This window comes from Vanellus vanellus (assembly GCF_965231255.1).
Source record: "Vanellus vanellus genome assembly, chromosome: 6".
In the NCBI taxonomy this organism is placed as follows: Eukaryota; Metazoa; Chordata; class Aves; order Charadriiformes; family Charadriidae; genus Vanellus; species Vanellus vanellus.
Window position 1 is genome coordinate 12,005,499 of NC_138911.1, and position 25,314 is coordinate 12,030,812.

The 25,314-nt window shown below is 36.1% G+C and overlaps 1 protein-coding gene across 1 annotated transcript in view; it reads left to right on the plus strand.

Annotated features, from left to right (window-relative positions):
- The first annotated feature begins 532 nt into the window (after nt 1-532).
- The window catches only part of IRAG1 (inositol 1,4,5-triphosphate receptor associated 1), a 42,493-nt gene continuing 17,711 nt past the window's right edge, over nt 533-25,314 (plus strand). Inside the window, exons 1-10 of the mRNA XM_082484793.1 lie at nt 533-706; nt 6,988-7,088; nt 9,307-9,377; nt 14,746-14,919; nt 15,900-15,977; nt 16,426-16,475; nt 16,901-16,942; nt 18,346-18,939; nt 21,308-21,386; nt 24,237-24,357. Of these exons, the coding sequence (XP_082340919.1) occupies nt 638-706; nt 6,988-7,088; nt 9,307-9,377; nt 14,746-14,919; nt 15,900-15,977; nt 16,426-16,475; nt 16,901-16,942; nt 18,346-18,939; nt 21,308-21,386; nt 24,237-24,357 (1,379 nt within the window). The 5' untranslated portion in view covers nt 533-637. The remainder of the gene's footprint in view (nt 707-6,987; nt 7,089-9,306; nt 9,378-14,745; nt 14,920-15,899; nt 15,978-16,425; nt 16,476-16,900; nt 16,943-18,345; nt 18,940-21,307; nt 21,387-24,236; nt 24,358-25,314) is intronic.

The window sequence follows — 25,314 nt, forward strand, 5'->3', positions numbered from 1 at the left end:
TTTGGGCATCACTGCAATTTTGATTCAGAAGTGTCTTGCACAGTGTTGTCTTGTGCAAAGACTTGGTGTCCATCTGCACAATTCACCTTGCTTTTGCTCAAAGGAAGGGTGCTACCATCTGGGTTTCCAGTTTTACTCCTTTCTTTGAGATCTGAGATCACACTCTTTAGCATTAGGACTTTGTTAGTTACTAAAAGGCATATTACGGATATCCAGAATGCTGTTTCCTTCTGAGAGAATTTTTAGAGGGCAGTTTGGTCACAGCCAAAACAGTCATAGTAACAAAAAAAAAGTCTGTAAAATGGGGGGAATGATGGAAAGAGCAACAAGAATGGAAGGTTGTCCATTTTGAATGCATTTACTAAGTTATACTTGATCGGAAAAGCTTTAGTTAATAAAACACAAGACAGCATTTTTAATTTTAAACCTTAATACTGTTTGTTGTTGTAAAGTGATCTCAGTGTTAAAGCATAGAGTTTTAAATGGATTTGACTTGTGTTTTTGGCATCTAACACAACCTGCAGATCACAAGGCCTCCCAGCGCTTATACCTTCAGGCTAAATTGAAACAGATATTCTCAGCAGTGCATGGTCCTGTTAGTCCACATTGCAGTTCCACGTGCTTCACACTGTCCACCATGCCAACCTTACCTGAAGACAAGGAACAATCAAAAGAGGCACAACACAACAGTTCTCCTCCAGCGAAAGTAAGCACTCTTACAAAACTGTTTTCTGACGCTTATTGGAAACCTGAGGCTGAAACCTGTTTGTATATATTTAGGAGTTTATAAAATAACATCTAGTCATTGTTACTGTTTTTTGATTAATTGATGAAGCTATGAATGATCTTTCAGTTGATATTCTTAGAATTCTTCAGATATTGTATAGACTAAGCAATAAGAGCTGAAGTTGCTCAAGCACTTGTTTATCAATTTGATCTGGAGGCTTATATGTCTGTCTGTTCTGAAGTATTTTTATCAAAGCTGTCCAAAAATGTCCTTTGTGATGTTATTACAGAAAACTTTAACCTTTGAGAAAAGAATTTAGGCTTGTACTTCACAGTAATCTTGAAACATCTAGTGTTGCTTTTACAGATATAGTAGATGCTATGGAATTCATGGGGGTGTGAAAGATGGAAATCTGGTTTTTGGTTTGTAGTCTTTCTCGGTGCTTTAATTGCCACAGTAGTACCTGAACATATACTGGAACCATACCAAGAGCAGGTGGGTGCTCCCCAGATATATTCATCTTTTTGCTACTCAGATTTCTGGCATCTATATGTTTTTACATATTTTATTTGCAGACAAATTTAAAAAAACAATAAGAGATTATAATTCTCCCTTTTGAATAATTTATACCACTGAGCAAAGGTAATTTTATGTTCTTATAAAGTGGGGGTGGGAGTTGTTAGTTTAGCTGAAGTATCTTACTGTGATTACAAAATCACAGATTATCCAGATCATCCTGTTTTATGCAAACTGGTGTAAAGAAAGAGCAGATTTGTAATCTGGCACATCCTCAGTTAAAAATGTATCACTGTCACTGGGTTTGAGGACACTGTATTCTACAGTTTAGATGAAAACATCCGCTACTTTAACATTGTTGGAAAATACTGTAAGCATCGAGCCCTACACTGATTTGCCGTGCATTCCATCTAAATTGCACATTGTGCTGAGTGTTAGTTTCCTGGCTTAAGATAAACACCCCAGATGGATGAAAGTTCATCAGACTAATAGCTGAGAACATACATTAGGTTAAGAAGAGATAATTTTTTTTTTTTTAACTCACCCATGTGAATAGTATTTTAATATAAAAGACTTGCTGGGTAAAACATACCCAAAGAGGAAAAGTAGGAAAAACTAGTAGACATCAATGCATCTAATCCTGAGCATGCTTGTGGAATGGGAGAAATGAAGAATTCCAAAAATTCCATTCCAAAACCACCTAATCCAAAGAAAAATTAAAAATACTATTTTAATACATGATACAAGCCTTTTAGAGGTAGGTCTTAAATGAAGCAGGATAATGTGATTGTGAATCAGTTAACTATGCAAAATGCTTCATTTTAGATAAATTGTTATTTTTAGGCACAAAGTAACAGTGGGAGGATTTTAACCAACACACAGCTCATAAGCCTACTAAAGTTAAGGATTGCAACTAGCCAATGTTGTGAGAATTTGATCTTGTTCTTACCTGTTATCACTTTTGGTTCTTGCTGCGTCCAGTTTCTACAGCATGACTGTGTAATAAGTAAAATAACTTATCATTGTAAGGTAAAGACTTGCAAGCAAGGAGAGGGCATCAGAAAGAACAAACAACTGGTGGACTTGTTTCCTGCCATTGAACAAAACTTTCGAAGCCTGGAATCTCATCTTATCTGGAGTGCTGTCCGGTGTCTAATAATTTCCTCATTCTGTTTCAGGAGATGCTTCCCCACCTTTTGCCTGCATACAGACATGCACACGCATTCACAAAACCGTTCTAAGAAAAAGAAAATGAACATTACATCACATGTAGTTTCTCGCTTACTCAAAAAAGAAGTATCTTTTACATGATGGGAGGACCTGGATTATATTTCTCAAATTCATTTTGAGAAAACGGATATGGTTTTCCATTTCAGTATTTCTTACAGCAGCCTATATTCACCATTCTGACTAACTCTAAACAACATTCATCAAAGTATTCATTAGCTCAGTGTTCCTGAGGGAAATAGATGTGAAATTCCCATTAACACAGGTGTGAGGGCAGTTAGCGTAATTCAAAGAACTGTAGCCCCTTGTTTGAAATGTTGTCTGAATTAAGAGTATGTAGTTGAACTCTTAGTTTGTCTGCTGTCTTGTTACAGTAAGTATTGAACATTTTGGAAGTGTTTTATACAGAACTATTTCTCCCACCATAAATCATAGAACTTCAGTCAGATGTCATTTTTAGTCATTTCCATATTTAAATTTAATTAGATTTATTTCATATAGAAAAATATTATATTATAGTATGCTTTCACTGATACCCTTAAAAACTGATTTCAGGTTTTTAGTATTAAAAATGTAATTTCTAGACATGTAATGTGTACCTGCAACAAAGAAAATTATGTCCTTACTGGTTATGTTAAGATTTATAGTGGCCTGTAAACCTCCCTACACTTTCTCCCTACACTATTTCTGTTTCCAGTTTTCTCCTCTTTTGGTATCCTGAACACTGGCTCTTGTGACTCGAGGAAAAGTCTGTCTCAGATGTTCATAATATTTCTCATACACTGATTACTCCATCATTCAAGCTTCTGCAATTCTTTTTTTTTTTTTCATTATTCCTATTTAAATTTGTATTGTACCTTTATCAAATCACTGCATGTTATCTGTTTTGTGCTGAAAGAGGTGTCCCATGTGTCTGTTCTCCTGGCTGTTTCAACTAGGTCCAGTTACAATTGAATTTCATTACCTTACTTGCTAAACTTAAAGCTCAGCACTTCAGTTAAACATCTAAAATTAAACTTACTTAAAATCCCATCTCACTCAAAAGACTGCTCTCTGAGATGCATAACTTTTCTGAGGCTTTTCACGTAAGTGTCTGTTTCAGGTCAAATCTGTTCTGAAATTCAGTCCAGACCTTTAATTAATTTCTAAGAATACAGCCAGGTGGCAGAGGATTATATTTTTTTTTCCAATACTTTAAATAATTCAGGTTGTATAAAATAAAGCTTTATCATCTGACTGTCCTGGCAGGGTAGCTCTTTTAGCTACCTCCCCCTCCCCCCATCACTGTTCAAATCCATCCAAATTTGTCTGGATTATAAAACTTTAAAAAACACATTTTCTGTATGCTTAGTGAGGGCTTGGTAGAGCTTAACAGCCGGAATCTCTGCATATCCTATCCACCCTGAGTATCGCGAAGCCTCTTGGATCTTCTGTTATGGACCAAACTGCATGTGCCATCCTCTCAGCCCTGCGCAAGCCTCCCTTGCGAGACTAGGTGGCACATGATCATCCGTGTAAAGCATGTGGATCAGGTCCCACCTGAGCCATGGAGGTGGAGTCAGTTTCACCCTACATTTTTATGGGAGGAGGGCTCAGGACAAAAAAGGAAGCAAAGACTTGGTAGCAGGCAGTCACTGGTACTAGGAGATGAGGCAGCTGCTGGGAATAGCTGAAGAGCACTTGCCTGGAAGCTAACATGGAGAGGGCAGTTACAGGCAGGCAATGGGAGGGTGATGAAAAACTTCTGAGACATCTTAAGCTTCCTGTTAAAGCTTCTCTTCCAAGATATGCATATAGCAGCTGAGTACTCTTCAGAGTATAAAGATTTCTTTTGATTCAAGCCAGCTGGCTGGGCGAAGGGCTTCATACTCTACCTCTTCCAGCCCCTCTCTTATACAAATGTACCACGCTAGGAGGCATGAGTTTTCACCTCTGTGGAACTTGAACTGCTATAGCTGCTGACCATGATTAATGTATTCTACCTGACCTGAACTAGCCTTGGCTACAGCCTTTTTCTTTTTCTTTTCTTTTCTTTTCTTTTCTTTTTTTTTTTTTTTTTTAATGAGCTGGTTTTAGAGTCCTAAAATGGAATTGAGTGACTTTAAGGCTGATGTTATATCATTCAAAAGTTTTTGCTCTTTGGCAGTCATGAGATTAGTATAAACAATGTGCATGTGTACTCAGCTGCTTTGCCCTACGAGCAGGGCAAGGCAGTCACCTGAATTTTTGTCATTGACTGTTAGATAAAACACACTGTAACATTTTCAAGAATACTACTAAAAATTGCTTTCAAACTATTATCATACAATGTCAGTTGAGCACTTGTATCACACAATAGATCATGCTTTTACATTCTAACATTTCCTATATTAGAAGGATATTTTTCTTAAACTTAAATCTTCATATTATTTTCTTGGCATGTTTCCTATCCTGCTCTCCTGTGACTGACAATATGAACTTGCTGAGAAACATCATATGAGAATTATGAGTATAGACGTTTAGAGCTCCATGGAATGTATTTATTTTAGTAAAAAAAGCTATATACAACAGAATCAAGAATCCTAACTCAGATATCCAAACCAAAGCATATTTTGTTGCCTTTGAGAGGAAGAAGGGTTATGCTATATACTTTAATATTATACCATTTTCAAATTGTTTCTAGAGTTCTTTGAATTAATCAGAAAATACATTATTTCCACAAGAGTAAAATGCAGCACTGGGAGCCATGTTGAAAGGAGTTCTATTGTATCTGATAGATATTAGCCGTCATGTACCTGCTAGCTTTCTGGATGTATATAATTCCATTTCAATTTATACTCTTGGCTACTTGTTTATTGTAACAAACCTTGTGATTACACTAATTTCTCCACATGAAGTAGATGACTGTAACAATTATTCATTGATGGCCTTAATTTCAAATAATTGAAATAATTATTTTTCTCTGTTCTAAAATGTTGACTTGTTAAACTGTGAGCTATTAAATGCTTCATTCTGTAAATATCTATATTAGTGCTTTTATAAGAGCTTTTTCTTACCTGCTTATTTAATGAATATTACTAAAATAAATGTTATTCTGAACTCATTACACTCGTGTCAACATCTAGAAGATAAACATTTTTAAAAGGAGTAAGCAAAATTGACAGCAAATGCTATTTCAGTAAAAGCAAAATTATGTTTGTAACAGTTGAATGTAATTGGCTTTGTCTCATGGATAGCAAACATGCCCTTTTAGAAAATTGCAAAGCGTTGCTTCCTAGAGGGGTTGTCAGTGACCCAAGAGTGTCAGTGTTCAAGAGGCTTTTGGACAATGTCCTTAATAACATGCTTTAACTTATGGTCAGCCCTGAATTGGTCAGGCAGTTGGACTAGAGGATCATTGTAGGTCACTTCCAACAGAAAATCTCTCCCTCCTCCTCTCCTCTCTCTCCTCTCCTCTCCTCCTCCTCTCTCTCCTCTCCTCTCCTCTCCTCTCTCTCCTCTCCTCTCCTCTCCTCTCCTCTCCTCTCCTCTCCTCTCTCTCTCCCTCTCTCTCTCTCCTCTCCTCTCCTCTCCTCTCCTCTCTCTCCTCTCCTCTCCTCTCCTCTCCTCTCCTCTCCTCCCTCCTCTCCTCTCCTCTCCTCTCCTCAACAATACAGGGGTTGATTTATTTGTTTATTTATTTATTGTGAATCTGAATGTAGCACATAGGGTAGAAGTAATCATTTTTTGACTACACATGAGAAATCCACAGTTCTTTATTCCAACTTGATGCATCTCCATTTGGGATATCTCACAGGAAACAGATTCTTTCTCTACAGCTGATTGGCATCATTGTGGTAGAAGGTGTGGGATTAAGTTCTCAAGACAAGTTAAGAAGGCAAACATACATTGATATTAGGTGCCAGTTTATTTTGTCACCTAAAAATTGTATTGTATTTTATTAAATATTGCAGTTATATTTAAAAAAAAAATTTCAATTAATGGGAGGGAAAACCAAGTAGAACACTAACAAAATAACCTTATATTTATTTTCTGGGGTTTGGGATAGCATATGTACACTTCATACTGCATTTATTCAAGCTTTTGTTGTACACTAGTACCATTTGGAGATTTTGCGTGCCTAGTTAAGCCCTGTTATACATAGATGCTTTTCACTCTTGCATCCAGCTTATAAGTTCACTAAGTGTTGTACATGTACTTCAGTAAAGGAATGGTTTGCTGGAATGGTATGAAAAATCAGTTTGCCTACCATTTTAAAGATTTCTCATTAGTTACTTAAATTAAATTTATCTTGTGTGCATTAAAAATTTGTAAAGAAAACAGATGTTCCAGGTCTCCATCATGTCCTTTTAGCAATTTAAGTATAGACCTCTAATTCACGTTGGTTTTCTCAAATAAAAGCCGATTCACACTTAGTTCAGTCATTTTCTCTTTCAGCTAAATTGAGCAATACACGTTATTTTCCACATAGAGCATCAAAATTCAGTGTTTTAAATTTCTGTTTAACTACATTTTTATATTTGTCACAAACCATTCAGGACACTACTGTTGAAGGGACAACATGCAGTACACCTTCTATTGTTCTTCCAGAGAATGCTGTTACGCCAGATGTAGAAATTGATAAAAATCTGGTTAACAGGTACTATATAATACATTATCAATCTATGCATAAATTGTCCAGTAATTCCAGGAACTGTGTTTCTAAAATATTGCTTTGAAATGTATATTGTATTAAAATATTATTGCTATATCTCTATTTGTAATTTGATCGTATAGTCTTTGCATTTTGATGATGATGTTTTGGATGCAGGGAAGTAGGGGGGGACAGGAATGTAACTGATACTAAGAGAGTAGAGTTTCATATAATACTGAGCCTGCCAACTTGACTCAGTATGCTTTAAATTTACATTAACTTTCTTATCTTTCAGAATAGCATATTTGAAACTAAAACAAAAATGTAAATTAAAGTCTGGCATAATCTGGACTAAAAGCTGTAACTTTTGAAGTCCTTCCTTTTGCTAGCAAATAAAATATGGCCTGGTGAGGAAAAAATTGCTTGGTCAAATCCTTTTGTAGATGCATAGTGGTGTGTGTGTGTGTGCTACAATTGTACACCTACTACAAGGATGATTGACAAGGATGATCCTTAAATTACTAAAGCATGTTTTAATGAAGAAGGAAGGTTTTTGGCAAAGGATGGACTTGTAATATATGACAGTTTGTATAATAAGGCTTATGTGTGAGGTCAGAAAATTTCCAAGGAAGGCTTATGATTATAAAAATACTTTGCAAATTTTACTAATAGCTTTTGAAAGTATTTTATTTATTTTTTATACTTAACATTTTACAATTTTATGAACTGCTGAAAAGGCTTCTTATCTTCTTTTGACAGGTTTAGCATATTACATATATCTTTCAGAATAAATCTACCTTCCAGTTGTATGCATATTATCTCGGTATTGACTTAAAACACACACTGTTTTATGTAACTTAAGGTGATGCTGGTGAAGTTACTGTTATTGTATATGGTTTCATTCCTTACAAAAATTGTTGGTAGTCTGGCATTGCTGGCTAACTTTGTTTCATAGGATAATATTCTGAGATACTAGAGTATCATGGTATTTTTAGCCAGCATCTTTAAAATTTTCTCCTAAAGCCAATTAAGATATGCTCAGTTCTTTTAAAGTCCTGAGTTGAAAGCATTAAATTTGAGTTACCGGACTTCATTTTCTGTCTAAAAAAACGATGCAGCAAGTGTAGGCTTCTTTTCCAGCTCTCTTCTTTCCCCTCCTCCCTTGCATCTGTTCAGTCCTCCTTACCGTTTCGGTGAAGCTGCAAAAGAAACTTCTGTAGCACCTGGGAACTGGGATAGGACCACATTCCTGATCTTGTGAAATAACATAGGTATTAGTTGAAAATTCATAACGTTGATAATGTTTCTAAGCTAGACAGTTGGAAGAACTTAAATGTCAAGTTCGAATACTATACTATGGTGAGTTTTGAAGCAGGTGTTTGGGTCTGTTCAGATAGACAGGACAAGAATACCACCTTGAGGCTAAGTATATGTGAGAGCGAGCTGTTGAATGGAAATAATCCTGATGGAAGTTGGAAACTTCACTTCTGAGTTGAATTAAGGTTACTTTCAGTCTTCTGATAAAGCATACTTCTTGACCTGGGATTTTTAATTTATTGACCTGTCATTAGACTTAAAATATGGGAAAAAACTAATCAAAAAGTGTTGATCATAAATCTATTCTATAATTTGCTTGTATTTTTAAAGTGTACTTCTCCAAACTTCAAGATTATTTAAGACTCAGACTTATAATGCAGCCCTTGAAAAGCAGCGTTATTTGCTGTGTCAGCATTTAATTTTCTGCAGTTGTTTGAGACTATCACCTGGCTTTCAGTCTAGAAGGTTCCCGTATTACTCCATGGGAGTGTCAATGTGGGAGCCTAAGAAATTATTTCAATTGTAAAACTTAGTTTAGGTAGCACTAACAATTTACAAAGACTTTTTTTTTTTTTTAAAATGTACCGTATTTACATGAGTTTTAAGTCATGGTAATGAACTAAAGAAATGTAGTTTTTCTAAGAAATCAAAAGTTCATAGTATTTGAGGTCATCAGCAAATGTCAGAACTCCTATGTGAGAGCAATTTCTGTAATGTTCCTTCGTTCTGCAATCTTCCTCTATTTCCAGTTGTTTGGAGACGGGAGGAATTGCAATAAAACCTTTTAGTTTTCTTTTTTTAAATCAAAGATAAGTACTTTCTTTTTAATGCTAAATTTTTATAGAGGAGTAGAACTTCTTTTGGTGGTGTACTCTCATAATTTTTGTTTGTTCATTTTTCTCTCTAGGCCTCGTAGTCCTCATAGGAGACATTCTAACCGTACCACTAGGAATCCAACAAATTCATTGACTTCTGTTGGTAAGAAGTGATTATTTATTTAAACTCAGATGTTTTCTCAGAAAATGTGACATGCAATGACGACGTAAATATAGAGTCTGACTGTATTGACTACAGTTTTTTGTCCTGTGCATACTGTCTGTAATGCATACACAGAGAATATTGCTAGCATCTTGAATTGTGAGCGAGTTTATGCTCATAAGTGGATTGTGTGCAGACAGATCCAGGGAAATATGCATATTGTTAGTTTCATAAAGTTGTTAGATTAGTGTGCTAGCTTAATATTTTTAGAAGACTGGAGATATATGTGCTTAAAATTCTTGTTGTAGGCAAAATACTGTTCAGTAATACTGTTTCTGTTACTTTTGAACAACTGGAATTTTTTTTTTGCAAGGAGCTTAGCAGACACTTAAGTCTCAAGTTATTTGGTTTGGCTATCATATCAGATTAAACTTTAAATGAAAACAACCTACCCAGGGGAAGATTTTGTTCATTTCTTCACATGCTAATGAGTCTCTTACTACATAATTAGTTCTATTAGTTTTCTGGTAGCTACCTGTGGAGTAAATTATTATTCAAGGTGTGGATGCAGATTTGTGAGTACTACAAACTGAGTTAATTGCTCATTCTGTTAAGACAGTGGCAAAGTTCCCATCAGATCTTAGTCTTGGTACATTTGCATTTGGATTGTTACTTGTCTCCATTTATGTATTTCCTGTAAAGTAAAACTTGAACTGAGTTGGTAGTACGGTAGTAGTACATCCTTACATCGCACGTAAAGGATGAAGGAATAAATTTATGAGACCTCCTACCAAAACGGGGGGTTGGGAAGGGGAAATCAGTCATTTAGAATAAATTTTAAAAAATATTTTTATCTTTACAGCAATGTTGCTTTCTCTTAATTTGAGCCAGTTATCACTGCTTTATGCTGTGCATGAAAACAGTTTTCTGTAAAATTATAGAATCGTAGAATGGTTTAGGTTGGAAGGGACCTTGAAGACCATCCAGTTCCAACTCCCCTGCCATAGGCAGGGACACCTCCCACTAGACCAGGTTGCTCAAAGCCACATCCAGCCTGGCCTTAAACCAAGTAACCCAAACTCTCTCTGCTGTTAACAGTGTATACACCTTTTTTTTTTCCTTTCTGGTGGTCAAAACAAAGAAACCAGAACCCTTTCCAACAGAATTTAATGTACTATTGCACATTTAATTTCCCTTTTTGTGGATTTATGAGGGTTAGTTTGCTGGAATTAATTTGATATTTGTGACGTGACAAATACACAATAATAATTTTATACACCTGGGATCCTGGGCTAGTTTCACACAAATAGAGAGTTGGAGATTTTAAAATTTAGCAGAACATCTTTAATATTGCCTTTTTCTTAATAAAATAGTAAAATATTTTATATAAGTAGTATTTCCATTCTTGTATTAGAGTTAGTTTCTCAGCCATGCAGAGAGAAGCTGCTAACTATTCATATCAATAACAGTCAGAATTAGTCCTTCCTAGTTTGGGATTCTGATGCTTTCATAACTGGGCACTCAGTTACATCATTATGCCTATAAAAATGTAGCTGAAAGAAAGCCCGTGGAAAGATTGTTAGGAAGCTTCAAATACTTAGGACTTCTCATTCGTTTGCTCAAGTTTTGTGATTGGTCCTTTAAATTCGTTAGTAAAATGTGTTTCTTGGCTGATTGCATTCAAAGGGAAATGTCCTTTATTATGTCCTATAAAACAAATATGGAGATAAGATCCATGTAAATCAGCTCAGATCTACTTAAGGGAACTTGGAACACTTGAACTCTATCCTGCTTGCCAGCAGTTGATTTTAGAGGTTACTAAACTCATGGAAACTAGATAAAGTTCTGGAAATATACTTACAGAAATCAGACTTATATGACAGAATTATCATCTTTCCACATTCAGAGATGCAGCAGCAAGAGCTGCTCCCCCCCAAATCTGGTATCCAAATTAGGACTTTATGATGTGGATGGGTGGGCAACTGGACAGGTAAAATATTGGTTGGATAGTTTGGCTCTGAGGGTAGTGACTGGTTGGTTGGTCACATGCTTCCTAGATGCTAGCAAAAGGAGAGGGTTCTTTGAAAGAAAGAAACCTTTCCAGATGTCATTCTGCTGAGGACAGAGCTTTGCTTCAAGCCTGCTTTCTGTTGCAGCTGCTGTGGCTGGCCTTTGGCTGTCTTGAAACCCACTCAAGAAAACGAATTGTGCTTTCCATCTTTATCAATGACCTGGAGGAGGATGGAGCACACGCTCATCAAATTAGCAGATGAAATCAGCTTGGGGAGATTAATATATGCCTGGGGACAGTGCTGCAATTCAGAGAGACCTAGACAGGCTGGAGGAATGAGCCAACAGGAACCTTATGAAATTCAGCAAAGATGAATTCAGAGTCCTACATCTGGGAAGGAATAACCACTTGCAGTAGGTACAGGATGGGGGTTGGCTGGCTGGAAAGCTGCTCTGCTGAAAAAGGCCGGGAGACCTTGGTAGACGGCAGGTTGAACATGAACCACAGTGTGCCCTTGCAGCAGAGGGCTAACAATGTCATGGACTGTACTATTAGAAGCCCTGGCAGTAGATCAAGGAAAGTGTTTATTCCCCTTTATTTAGCACTCATTAGACTGCATCTAAAAAACTGCATTCAGTTTTGGGACCTCCAAGAAAAGAAGGGTGTTGATAAATGGGAGTGAGTCCAATGGAGGGCCACAAAGGTGGTCCAGGGGCTGAAATATTTGCCCTGTGAAGGAAGGCTGAAGGAGCTGGCCTAATTTAGCCTGGAGAGGAGATGGCTTTAGGGGAAACCTTATACAGCCTTTCAATACCAGTGAGAAGATCATCAGGAAAACAGATCCAGGCCCCTGGCAGGAGGACAAGAGGCAATCGATGTAATTTGAAACGGGTGAAGCTCTAAGTGGGTATAAAGAACTTTTCACTTGCTCTACAGTCAAGCATTAGAACAATCTGCCCAGAGAGGTTTTGCATTCTCCGTCCTTAGAGGTTTTTCAAGACCAGATTGTCTTAAAAGACTAGCAACCTGGTCTGATTTCACCACTCATTCTGCTTTGAATGTTGGACTAGATGACCTTCAATAGTCCTTTCCAACCTGGATTACTCTACGATTCTAAGATGTTGCCTTTCTAAGTTAGGTATTTTCTAATCAAACCTGTTACAAAATGTGACCTGTTACAGGTCTGACTTTCCTGAAAGAGTGTAACTTCATGGATACGTACAAAATCATAGACTTGTTGGCCTGAAATAATCAACAGGTGATTCTTTGAACACTTGTTATATGTAAGCAGGTCCTGAGATGGGATGCAGCAAAAGAAACTAAAGGGAATTCATGGGAAAAGAGAAAATGGCAGCAAAAGGGAAAGGAAATGGAAGTGGTGAAGAAGCAGAAGGCAAGGCAAATATAAAAAGGCAAAGATGTTGAGCATAGTGATGAAAACTTACTTGCTCAAGGAAGATAGAAATTACCCTGCCTTGCAGCTCTCCTCTTTTGCTGGCCCAAGGATAGTGTCATGGGATGTCCTTCTGTCAAACTTTCAACACATAAATCTTAGCATAAAACGAAAAAGATATTTCATTAGAAGTAGAATGCTTTAAGAATATCCAATCTGTGGGCATGCTTGACAGCCTTGAAATTGAACTAAATTTACAGAAATTAGAAACAAAACAAATACTACCTCCCCCCACCAAAAAAAACCCCAACAACAACCTCCAAACAAACAACCACACACCCACAAACCAAAGAGACTTGAGGTTTTGCTGCTTGCTTATGTCCTTAGCTTTTCTGAAGACTGATTGTTCTGTAATGGCTCTTGTCAAATTTAAAAATATTTCTCTCTTATTACTTGATGACTTCTCTCCCCCTCACCCAAGTTGTTCTTAGGTAAGTTGTTCTTATTGCAAAACTGTTATAAATTCCCTCTTCCCTAGTAGAGGCATCAAGCTGGGGAGAGAGACACTCATAACTGATATTTCTTAGAACACATTTTATTCACTAAGCTGTTGTTAATGTGATCAGGTTATTAACACCAGATAGCTCTTCACACAACACAGTCACTTATTCACTTGGATAGTTAGTTCACTCAAACAATCACAAATTTTCTCATAGTTACTTGAGAATAAATGTCTGACTTGCAGTCTGTTGTTGACGCTAGTGTGTGCCAGTGGCCTTGTACAGATAGAGCAGACTCTTGGTGATGTATTTACCAGTTTTTGCAGATCCAACAACCTCACTGGTCTGTGGAGTTTATCAGCCCATGAAAAACTTGCACACACTGCTTCATCAGCATATGCATTTCCTTTCTTTGGCCTGTTGTTTTCAGGTAACTGTTTCTCCATACAAGCCTAGATGCTTATAGAAGCCATTCACACCAACTCACACAGAAAGGGCCTTTCTGACAACAGGATACATTCTTTGCTTAATCATAGCTTGGAGAATTGTAAAAATTAGTGCTCAAATTTAGTGTTTTTGACCAATGTGGAAGCCAGGGATTAAAGGGTTCTCTCTACAGCTAACTAAACATTGTTTAGAAACAATGCATTAATCTAAATGTCTAAGTGTAGGACAGTGGCTTTCAGTTTGTAGTCCATGCATTCTCCTGGGTCACATTATCTAACATATCAACATAAGTGGGCATGAGGAGAAGCAGTGTCTAACAACGGCTTCTTTGACCATTGGATATTCTAATGGGATTTGCAGTTCCTTTGGAAAATTCTTGCAGGTCCACCACATGGTAGACATTTATTTGCTTTTCAAAATAGCTTTATTATTCTCAGGATTTAGCATTCAGCTTCTGCCTGTAGCTTTGCCAGGTGCAGCTTTACTGTTGCTTCTGCATTTGTGGGAAAAGCTCTTCTATCTGCATAGAATAAAATCTTTATACTTCCAAACTTTGCACTTTATTATATAGATTATTTCATGGAATCATCTGTATGTTAAAACTAGTGTGCGTAAATCTTTGCCAGGTGAGTTTGTGGGACCTTAGCCTTGAAAAATCGGACATACAAAAATCCATGGAAAAACTAAGTCTACGACAGAAATGCCATGACTGCTAGTTGAAATGGATCTAATGCCACTTTTACTGATTAGAAAAACTGTATTGGGGACACAGCTGTAAAAGCCAGTTTCATGTCTCAAAGCATCTGGGATCACAGTGACTTAATCTTGGTGGGTTATCTGTGTTTTTGAGGACTTGCTCTAAACTTGAGAATATAGCAACATTAGAAATGAGCAGACATTTATTAAATGCAAGCTCAAAATTAAATTTATAGATATGTTTTGTACATGTTACTCTGAAATGCCACAACCTATCTGGAAATACAAGGTACAGCTCTAATTCTGGTGCTTTCTACCCAGACAACAGTGGTCATGTGATTGATCTGGTAAATGATCAGCTACCAGATGTCAAAATATCAGAGGAAGACAAAAAGAAGAACCTCGAATTACTAGAAGAGGCAAAGAAAGTAAGTGAGAGGTTTCTAATGCGCAGAGGAAGAAAGTCAAGAAGCAGCCTTCCGGAGTCGCCAACAGGTAGATGTAGATTCTGAAAACAAGACTTTATGTTCTTCTTCAAAGATCTGCAAAGGCATATGCAAGCATCTACTTTAATGCATACACTGCTACTGTATACATACACTTAATTTGAAGGTCGGAATCCCTCTACCCCCCCCCAATTCCATATAAAACAGAAATGACTAATCTCTATATTCAGATGTAACAGTGGAAGATGGTGTAAAGTTTTTTAGTATCTGAATGATACACTGCACACGCTGTAACAGGAAAGCATGAAGTATTTCTACTGGAATATAAAAAATGCTCACAAATTTCTGTTTGTGAAGATTTTTTCTTGAATTTCCTATTGTACATAAAATGAACTTTTAATGGTAAGATTCATACTGTTGAAAAAACAATTCCCCCAGCCATAATTACACAGACTTTTATTCTGAACATAGTAATAAACTAAGCTAAGTGGACCAAATCCTCCTTTAAAAACAGCAGAATAAAATAGTTTGTTCTAGAATGTCAATTGAAATTATTTTTTTCCCCCTCACATGAAGTGTTTGAAAACTAGGACAAAATACCTTTTTATCATGAAGTAGGACTTTCATTTATCTTTGAAATGCCAATTCAAAACAAAGTTCTATCTTAAAATTGGTTTGATGCTTTCTGGAGGAAATTAAATTTTCCTTTTTTTTTTTTTCTTTTACTAAATTCTTAGTGAATCCCTCTCTTGTGTCTACTTCTCTGCAGTGCTTACAGTATCAGAAAACTTAGGAGAATAAGGATTCTGTGTATCAACAGAATTGTATTAGTTTGTGGCAGGTATAGGAGATAAAACCATCTCTAAGTTCCTAATTGTGGAGTATAACTTGTCAGGTTGTGGACAAACACATGACTGATAACTATAAGATTCGTGTTTTAATCTTAGCTGAATTTTAAAAATTCAGAAGCTACAAGCCTAGAAAGTAAAATTACCTTTTGTTTTTGTTTTTGTCTTTGTTTTAATGAAGCAGTTTCCCCTACGCTTAGTCCTAAAGTTTCACCAGTAGCATCTCGGAGCAACTCTCTCACTCTTCCTGTTCCATCAGGTAAAACGATGTATGCAGGCTCAAACTTTAACTTGTAAAAGCCAACCAAAAATATGTTTTTTAGTATCTCTTGAGGAGAAGTCAAAATCTGCAGACTCAAGCGTCTCTTCCTGAGTACAACAAAGCCCATGAATGCCCAGAGTATATATGTTGGGGTTTTTTTATTATATTTTGTATTATTATTTTTTATTCCTGTGATGCTGCTAGGTTACATGTTCTATTTTTTTATTCTTTTCAATAATGGACTTTTGATAAGCTTTCATGATCTTTCCTTTACTTTATTTTAGATAGTTTTTTTTCTCCTTTTTATAGTAGTATTTTCCACATTTAAATTTTGTCCTTAATATATTACATGGAACTGTACGTGTATGTGTTTGCTAATGCTGTAGTAGTAAAAATTTTGAGCAAAACATCAGAATATGCCCTAATTATGCGTGTGTCTTTCTAGGGTCTGAGGTATGCACAATCACTGGTGTCGAGTCAGTATCTCCAGGGCAGGTAAGAAAGAGTTGAAGAGTCTGCATGGTAACCAGGTTATTACAGCACTATATTACACTATGCTGTCCTGTTAGTCCCTGAGGAAAATGGGATGTTTTGAATACTATTTTATATACCAAGATTGCATTATTGATACATTTTTTCTGTAGAGTGAGGGACTAATAAATGTTAACTCAGAAGACAAAAATCCATGACGTAACAAGCACTGAAGGTGATCATGGGGATCTGTTAAGTGTAGAAAATGGAAAAAGATCCAATATAATCCTAATCTATGGAAAAAACTAACCTCTAAAATTACTTCATAAATAAATGTGACAAGCAGTGTAAAAGTTAAGAGACTCAAAGTTCATCCATTAATATCTATATCTAACATTTGCAGCATAGATGTGAAAGGTAAGGCAACTTTTTCCTTCCATTTTTGCTAGAATAACAGAACTGTGAAAGAGGATGACAGGCAAACTGCAGAGGTAAGTGTTTCACATTAAATGTTGAACAAAATCTGCCTGTTTGTCTTAGCACACGTATGACTTATTTATGTGATTAAAGAGTCTAAAAGACTGTTCACTGAGTGAAAAGAAAAATGATACTGCTCTAAGAAATTGTGAAGCACCTGCAAATATGGTGAAGGACAATGGTTACAGCTAGCCTTTACATCCTATCATGCAAATGGTTATAGCTAGCCTTTACATCCTATCATGCAAATGGTTACAGCTAGCCTTTACATCCTATCATGCAAATGGTTACAGCTAGCCTTTACATCCTATCATGCAAATGGTTACAGCTAGCCTTTACATCCTATCATGCAAATGGTTACAGCTAGCCTTTACATCCTATCATGCAAATGGTTACAGCTAGCCTTTACATCCTATCATGCAAATGGTTACAGCTAGCCTTTACATCCTATCATGCACCCTGCTCTAGCTCAATTAAAGTCAATATACTAAATACCTTTATAAGTAAAGTAAAAGTATCTACAATACCAACTTCAGTGTATGCTGGTGTTTGAGACAGGCATCCTCTTCCAGACCCCTTTGGTTCAGTGGAAGAGGTTACTCTACCTTGTGTTCCACACTATTGTTGGGATGTTACTGCTTCACACAACTATTGGTGGAGCAGTTTATATGAATGCTTCCTAATTTGTTTTAGGTAATATCAGATGGCCCTTTAAAGAGATTTTGCTATGAGTGGATTCGGCAATACTTACAAAAAACAGTATGGCAGGAGAATTTTGGATCAGTAAAGAAAAGGAGTAGCAACATATCCAAGGCAGAGCCCACAGTTAGATTGTATGTTGGTTGCCTTAAATTGCTGACACAGGCGCCCTTAGATAAAATGCAGATTCTGTACCAAAGTAGCCAAGATATAGGCACACATTACTTTGCCAGTTCTCCTGTAGAGATTGCAGCCAAATTATAATCTGTAGTGCTGCACACAAAGTAAGAAGAGAGAAATTACAATATGTGCTTTGTGCTCTGTGTACAAGCCCATGTTTTTTTCCCTTGGGAGGTAAGGAACTAACAGAAAACAATCAAAGGAAAGTAACGGTGCAACGGTGCTATAAGATACAGGGCTAAAGGTGTGTATTCAGACAAACCTTACATTAAGATGATGAGAAACTTGACTATATGAGGATTGCCATAATGGACTCTGGAATGGGAGGAGGTTATCTCAAAAGTTCAGAGAAGAGATTCCCAGGTCAGTGTTCTTTCAAGTGCCTTTTAAAAAATATTTCTCTTGTCAACAGCACATGTTTAAAAGTAAATGTCACTGAAAAGGAAATGGCTTTTTACAGTGAAAATCTGTCCTTGGGCAGGGGGAAAGAGAAATCTGTTCTTATTTCGCTGTTTTATGAGTGTCCCTCTACTTTCAGAATGCTGCAAAAGGATTAATTGATCGAAGGCAGAATGACCAAAGAAAGATTTCTCAGGGAAGGCTGGTTCCTCGTTCTGCTGGTTTTGAAAACTCCAAAGAGAAGCTCTCAGAACAAAAAGAAAACTTTGATCCACGTAAACATATGGATGCTTTACCTAAATGCTCCCCTTCAGGCGGTGATGGTGGCAGAACATCTCTTAACACTTCCATGAATGTTTGTGAAAATGAACTTGGAAAATCATTCCTCAAGAAAGCAAAAGAAAATGATGTTCCTTTAAGAACCCATCTACCAGGACCAGGAATAGGAAATATAGACTCAAAGCTAAAAATTCCTGTTCCAGAAATGAGGGACCATAAAGTTTCATGTAAACCAGAATTTAAACTCTGTGGACTGCGTCCTCCTCTACTACGGGCTGTATCATGGGACAGCTTGGAGCCTGGACAGAAAGATAAAACACCTTTAAAGTTACCATCTGAGGAAGAGAAAAGCTTTGTTGTTGGTAATAAATCCAGCAATCAATTAAAAGCATTCAAAGACCTTCAAATCCAAGTTCAACCAGTTCGAATGCAGAAATTGACAAAGCTCAGAGAGGTGAGTCCTAGTCATCAGTTGTATCGTGTTTTAAAGTTATTTTCATATCTTACTAAACTTTCAGCTTCCTTAGCATTATTTTTATCATTGCAAGAAATACAGTAATGCAATGGGAAAACGTTTCAGCAAAATCAATACAGTATTGTATCCTGCTTTTCCTTTGCAACTTTAGTAAATTGTATCCTGTAACTGAATTCTATGGAATTATTCTTAGTTCTCTTCAAATGTGCATCAAGTGCACTATGGCTTCTTCAGTATGCACAGATCCATGTGCATATACTTGCGCATGCAGATTTTGGCCCCAGAAAAAAATTTTAATACTGGTGTCAAGAAAGTACTAATTGCTTTCATTGTGACAGAAAGGTGAATCTAAAACACAATATATCTCATCTTTTGCATCGTTTACGTGACCTATAAACAGGAAGCAGTTGATTAACAGTCGTGTCATTTGTAAAACGTACTTAGGAGTAAAATGACCTATTTTCATTTCTGAAGAGAATTTTAGATCTGAAGAATCTTTCCATCCTCAGGATGTAACAACATTCTCTTTAAAAGGGTTACTTATGCTCTTTTACTTCCTTTGCTTTTTCTACTCATTCGGAATTGTCCTGAGATCCACAGGGTCTCACAATATATTGACTAACTGACTGATTTCTGTGTGAGGGCAGAGACCTGCATATAAACAGTTTGGAGATGGTTACTACACTCTTGTTTAAGGGCTTACAGGCCTCTGCATATCACATACTATTTGTGAACTCTTAGATTTAAAAATCACTTTTACTTTGTTCAACTGAGTGTTTTTGAGTCCTGCATTGGTTGGTATTCTCTCTTCTAAGGACAGTAGTCCTGTCATCCAAGAATATTAGCCTTTGCAATAACATTACCTTTGCAGGATCTCAGGGGACAGGAAATTGTTTTGGTATGATTTTTTGCTTATTGAACATTCTCAGAAAATGTCTGAAAATGTTCAGAGTTTTAAAACTGGGTGTCTCTGAGAGCAAGGGCAGGTAGAGGTTGGCCAGATTAACAGTTCGTAATTCTAACATGGTGCAAATATGTCAGCTTCTTGAAGGATAGACTTGGACTATGAAATCTACAAACTAATCCATTGTTAAGTAATTGTCTAAATGATTGGTAAAAATTAAGAATTAAACCCTAAGAATTAACTAGCAAATTGAAAAAAGTAGAAATGTCACGAAATGATAAACCACCATCATAAAGCAACTACCGTGTGTGTATAGAAAAAATGACCTTTGAAAGAAAGAAAAAAAAAGTAGTAGTCACTTTCCTTAACAGCCTAATAAGAGTATTTTCTTTGACTGTTAATATCTTAAGATGAACATGGGGCTGACAGGTAAGGACCTCAAATTCTGCACTTGGGTTAATTTATCCCCATTCTATTGCTTGGGAATGGCAGCGTAGTGATTTATCTTTTCCTCTTTATATAACACATATTCTTAGCATATATGTACTGGAAGTTTTGTAGCATATATGTACTGGAAGTTTTGTAGCATATATGTACTGGAAGTTTTGTAGCATATATGTACTGGAAGTTTTGTAGCATATATGTACTGGAAGTTTTGATTATAGAGACACTTAAGCCATATAATTTTGTAAGTCCTAGAAGCTGTTAAGCAAAAATAGTAGTTAGAATAAAAAAATTAATACAACATGATATATAATTCCAGTTAGGTGAGATTTGAACTCTGTCTCCATTGGGAATTGTTTACTTATAAACAAAAGCAGGTGTTGGTGAATTTTAAACATATTTGAGAATATGAAAGTAGAAAATGAGATGATAGAAGGAAACATTAGATAAGAAGGTTTAATCCTTGAAAGTACATTCTTCCCTGCCTGTAAGGAATAGAGGCAGAGTACAATAACAGTGACGTATTAATTTGCACCTGTAGCATACTAAGCTTTTGTGTGAATAAATTCTACTGAATAAGTCCAAGTGACGAAGTCTCATATATCTGATTTTCTGAATTTTCTCTTCTTTTGGGGATACTTACTTATTACTATGGCTACATCCAAAATTTATTTTTTTTCCTTTCATTTACTAAAACCCGCATTTACCACAACTCAATTTTCCTACTTGACTAAGGGGCACATGTTACAAATCTCTGTTTGCATGACCAGGAATTTTTCTAAATAAGGCATGTATGAAATTTGAAATATGTAATATTCAAGAGCATGTGTGTGAATGTACATGTATCCATGCAATGTAGCATCTGACGGTAACTTAGTATAAATATCCATTATGTTCGTTAACTAAAGTAAATGTTATATTTAGTGTTCACGTGGCAGGGATATTTAAATTGGAATTTCTAGTTAAGTTACTTAGAAATGTTATTGTTTTTCTTAACAGGAGCATATTTTGATGAGAAATCAAAATTTAGTTGGACTTAAACTTCCTGAACTTAGTGAAGCAGCTGAACAGGAAAAAGGTGCAGTATCATAAAAGCTGGAAAGAGTGTTTCTTTGTTGTACACTGATTTTTACAATTGACTAATACAGAGGGGAAAAAAAAGTCTTTTTCTTCAATTGCAATAGTAGTTGTAATGAAGCAGTCATGGAGGAGGGTAGTAAATGACGAATAAGAGAGGCTAATAATGGAAGTACCTAAATTTCTTGATGATCTGAGCCAAGAAGATACTGTAGGTACTATTACAACCAAATGAAAAGGTATGTACCTGGCCAGAGTCTAGCTTGTATTTAATAGGTGGAGGACTGTCTCAAGTTTCAGTGACTTTCTGAAAGAATGTTTCAGCAGTGATGGATTGAATAGATGTGACCTCTGCAAGATATTGTGGCCATAAGGGTGAATTTGATGCTTGAAACTGTAAAGAAGAGATGGAATGCTTTATTCCTGCTTTTTTATTTTAGTATATGTGTGGTAAATACCGGAATGGCATGTTCACTTCTGGTCCACAGCTCTACGTCAATGTGGATAGGTAAGAGTAAGGCCAGAAAGGACACATAAATGTGATTGAAGGATTGGAAAAATGTGCCTTACAACAAGTGTGTGTGTGTGGGGTGGGGTAGCTCAATTTGTATGATTTTTAATAAGAAAAAGGCTTAAAACTCTACATAAATGAGGAAACAGAAATCTGGCACCAAATGTATTTTCCAATCTAACACAAGCAAATGAGATTTGATGTCTGTAGGCTATATTTAAAAAGATTCAGAATGGAAACAAAAAGCAAAGATATAATCCTGAGGACAATTCAACAACTGGAAGAACTAAATAGCAGTAACGCTGTGCAATCAATTGAATATATTTAAACCCAAACTGTATATTTGTTTGGAAGTAGTTAAATCAGAACTTGTTCAGAGTATTTTTAACTGAATTAAATTAACTGAAATGGAGATGGTTAATATGAAAGGAGCTGAAACTGATTGTTCAAGATTTGATCCAAGGACAATTTCCATTTTTCCTAAAGCAGTTCCTTTAGCTACTTCTTAGACTTACTTTGGAACTGTTTTATAAGGCCTTAAAGTTTCTGTCGCACAAGGAGATGTCCGAGATATTACTTTTCATGTTATCGCTGGAAACAGACTCATCTTTAGTCTGAATGAAACAAGATTAAAAGAGACTTCTTGTCCTCTTTCTGTATTTGGTGACTATATCTTTGGATTCTTAGGTATGGTAATATTATTCCTGTCACTCTGCTAATAGATCATTTCCCAGAAATTATTTGAAAGTATAAAATAGTTGCCATTTTACCTGCCTGTTAAATAATTTTCACAGATTTGAAACTTTTGAGGAAGACATTATGAAAAGCTAGATGTTATTTTATCCATATTTTCAATCAAGATCTCATGAGCATCACAAGCTTTTTGAATTCTACTAACTTATCAAAATGGTAGCCAGAACATGAAGGGTCAGCTCCTTGTCCTCAGTGGGGAGAACAAGTGAGGGGTCAAATCCTTAGTTCCTTTGTTAGGGAGACTTACTTCCTTACATTGTCATAAAAGCCACCCTGTGCTTTTTAACTGGAGTAGTAATTTTGCTTAAACAATAGGAAATAGCCAGCTACTTCATTGTTACTGCTATGAATCAAATATACTGGCTCCATCATGTTTTGCTATCAATGCCAAGTTGTTATGATTATCTTAGTAAACACAACTTTGCATCTACTGAAGTTTAGATAAGTGGGATATATTAGATCTGGAGACATTGTGACGTCAGGCTGGCTTTTTATGGAGACACATATGACTGTTCTTAAGTAAATACTGGAATTTTTAAATATAAAGGAAATGCACAGAACTAAAATGTAGCTAGAAAGAATGTCCCGTTCTTTTCTGTCTTTCATGTTAATGCTCTCCACATTTACAAAATTTTAGCTTTTTTGCACTATTTTTTTTGCAAGTCTAGGAATCCTTCTGTTATGCCAGATGAACAGGAGAGCTGTACAAAGATACCTTCCCAAGTCTGAGATTCAGACTGGGGAACCTGCCTTTCCTATAGGAGAGTCCTTCATTAAATTCTGGTAAGATAGAAGGACATAAGGGAATTATTATATATGAAATTAAATAAAATGAAAATAAAAAAGTTAAGTAACATGATTTTTTTTAAAAAAAAAAGTTTGAGCCATATCTTGGCCCTTATGAAAGTTACAGAAGTAGAGAATGCAATTATAATCTTTATGTCCTGTTTCAATCAACATGCAGTGCAAACATGTACATGTTGTAGATTCATCATCATAAATGGTGCACAAAATCTGTAGTATAGTACATTATACTAGACTTCATCTTGGCAGGTGGCATTTAAAGCTTTAGAAAATAACAGTACTCTATTACAAAATCTAAGCTAAAATATTCCCGAAGTGGTGTAACTGTACTGGTAAAGCACAAATGCAAAATGTTAGGTTAGGTGTTCCAGTAATGAATTTGGGTTCAGTTTGAATCCTGGGCAAAATACTAATACAACAATTATTTTTCAGTGCATTAGAGACTGTCAGAGTGCATATTGCTTCAGTCTTTTTACATAAAAGATGACAGTTGTACTGATTACTTTTGTTGCCATTGCTTGAAAGGAAGACAGGGTATCTTTAGCAGTAAAGGCGAGATGAGTGATGTATCACCATGTGCAATAAAAGAAGCAACATCCTGCATGAAGGGATGGACCTTTTCTTGTTGTTCACTTTTGCTCCCAGTAGAGTTGGGGTGAAATCTTCATTGACTTTAAAAAGGACACAGTTAGGCTAAAAGGTCCTAATTGACTCTGAGATGCTGACTATTAATGCATGACTTTTCAAATAACATTAAAGTTTTTTATCTGAAAATATCTTTAGGCCCTTCACCTCTCCCCTCCCCCACTGAAGAGGAAGAGACAAAGAATAGCTCTGATGTCATGCCCAGCATTCCTGATATATTGCTGCGAAAACTACGAGTGCATAAATCACTTCCGGGAAGGTAAAAGTTCATTGGAAGTAGCAAGACATCATCTGGGGGAAAGCACACCAATGGCTTCCAGTGAACTCCCTTTATGGAGTTCCATTCGTAGGGCATCCATATAAGTAGAAAAATTGCTGCATCTTAAAATATGCAACACAGATTTTTCTGAAAAAAATTTGGGAAGTGCACTAACTTCAAGTAACGGCCAACTTTTTAAATTAGATCATAAATTCTACATAAAATGTTTGAAACCTAACTTGCATGCTACAAGTACATTTTTATACAGATTTTTCTACCAGTCTATCCTCTCCTGGTTTTCAGGATTGCTGCTGCAGATATAAATTCATGTTGAAAATGTTAGTATTTCTTTCCCCCAGAAAAATAATCAGGCCAGATAATGCTTTCCCATGGTAAAATTTGAGCATGTAAGAATTCTGCAGGTTTTCTGCAGGTGATGATTTTTCAGGGAAATTAAGTTTATTTTGCAATTGTAGGTGAAGGACTCCCTCGCGAATTCCGTGATATTGGGCTGTGCAAGTACACATTTATCAACAGATTGCTTAACACCTGCCATGGCTCAGGATTTTCTCCTTTTGCTCCTATGCAATCTGAAACAGTATGTCTGCACATTATAGATGTGTAGCTTAGCACCATACAAAAGATCATTAGAAACTAGAGCTATTGTTGCATAATGCAATGTAACTATAGCAAAGGAATTCTCTGGTCCATACTCTTCTGAAGTGGAGTCATAATAGACTGCCTATAATAAACGCCTCCCAGGCATTTGTACAGACCTCTAGAAATACCAATTTTCATTCTGATTTGAGTTTACTACTATCCAAACTTAACATTTTCTTGACAGAATTTAAGTGAAATTTTCCTTTTTAGGGGGAGGTTTATGTTTAAAATTATACAAAAGTCCATAACTTCAGAAAATATTTTGCTCTGGCCCAAGAAATATAGGAGAAAAAAGCT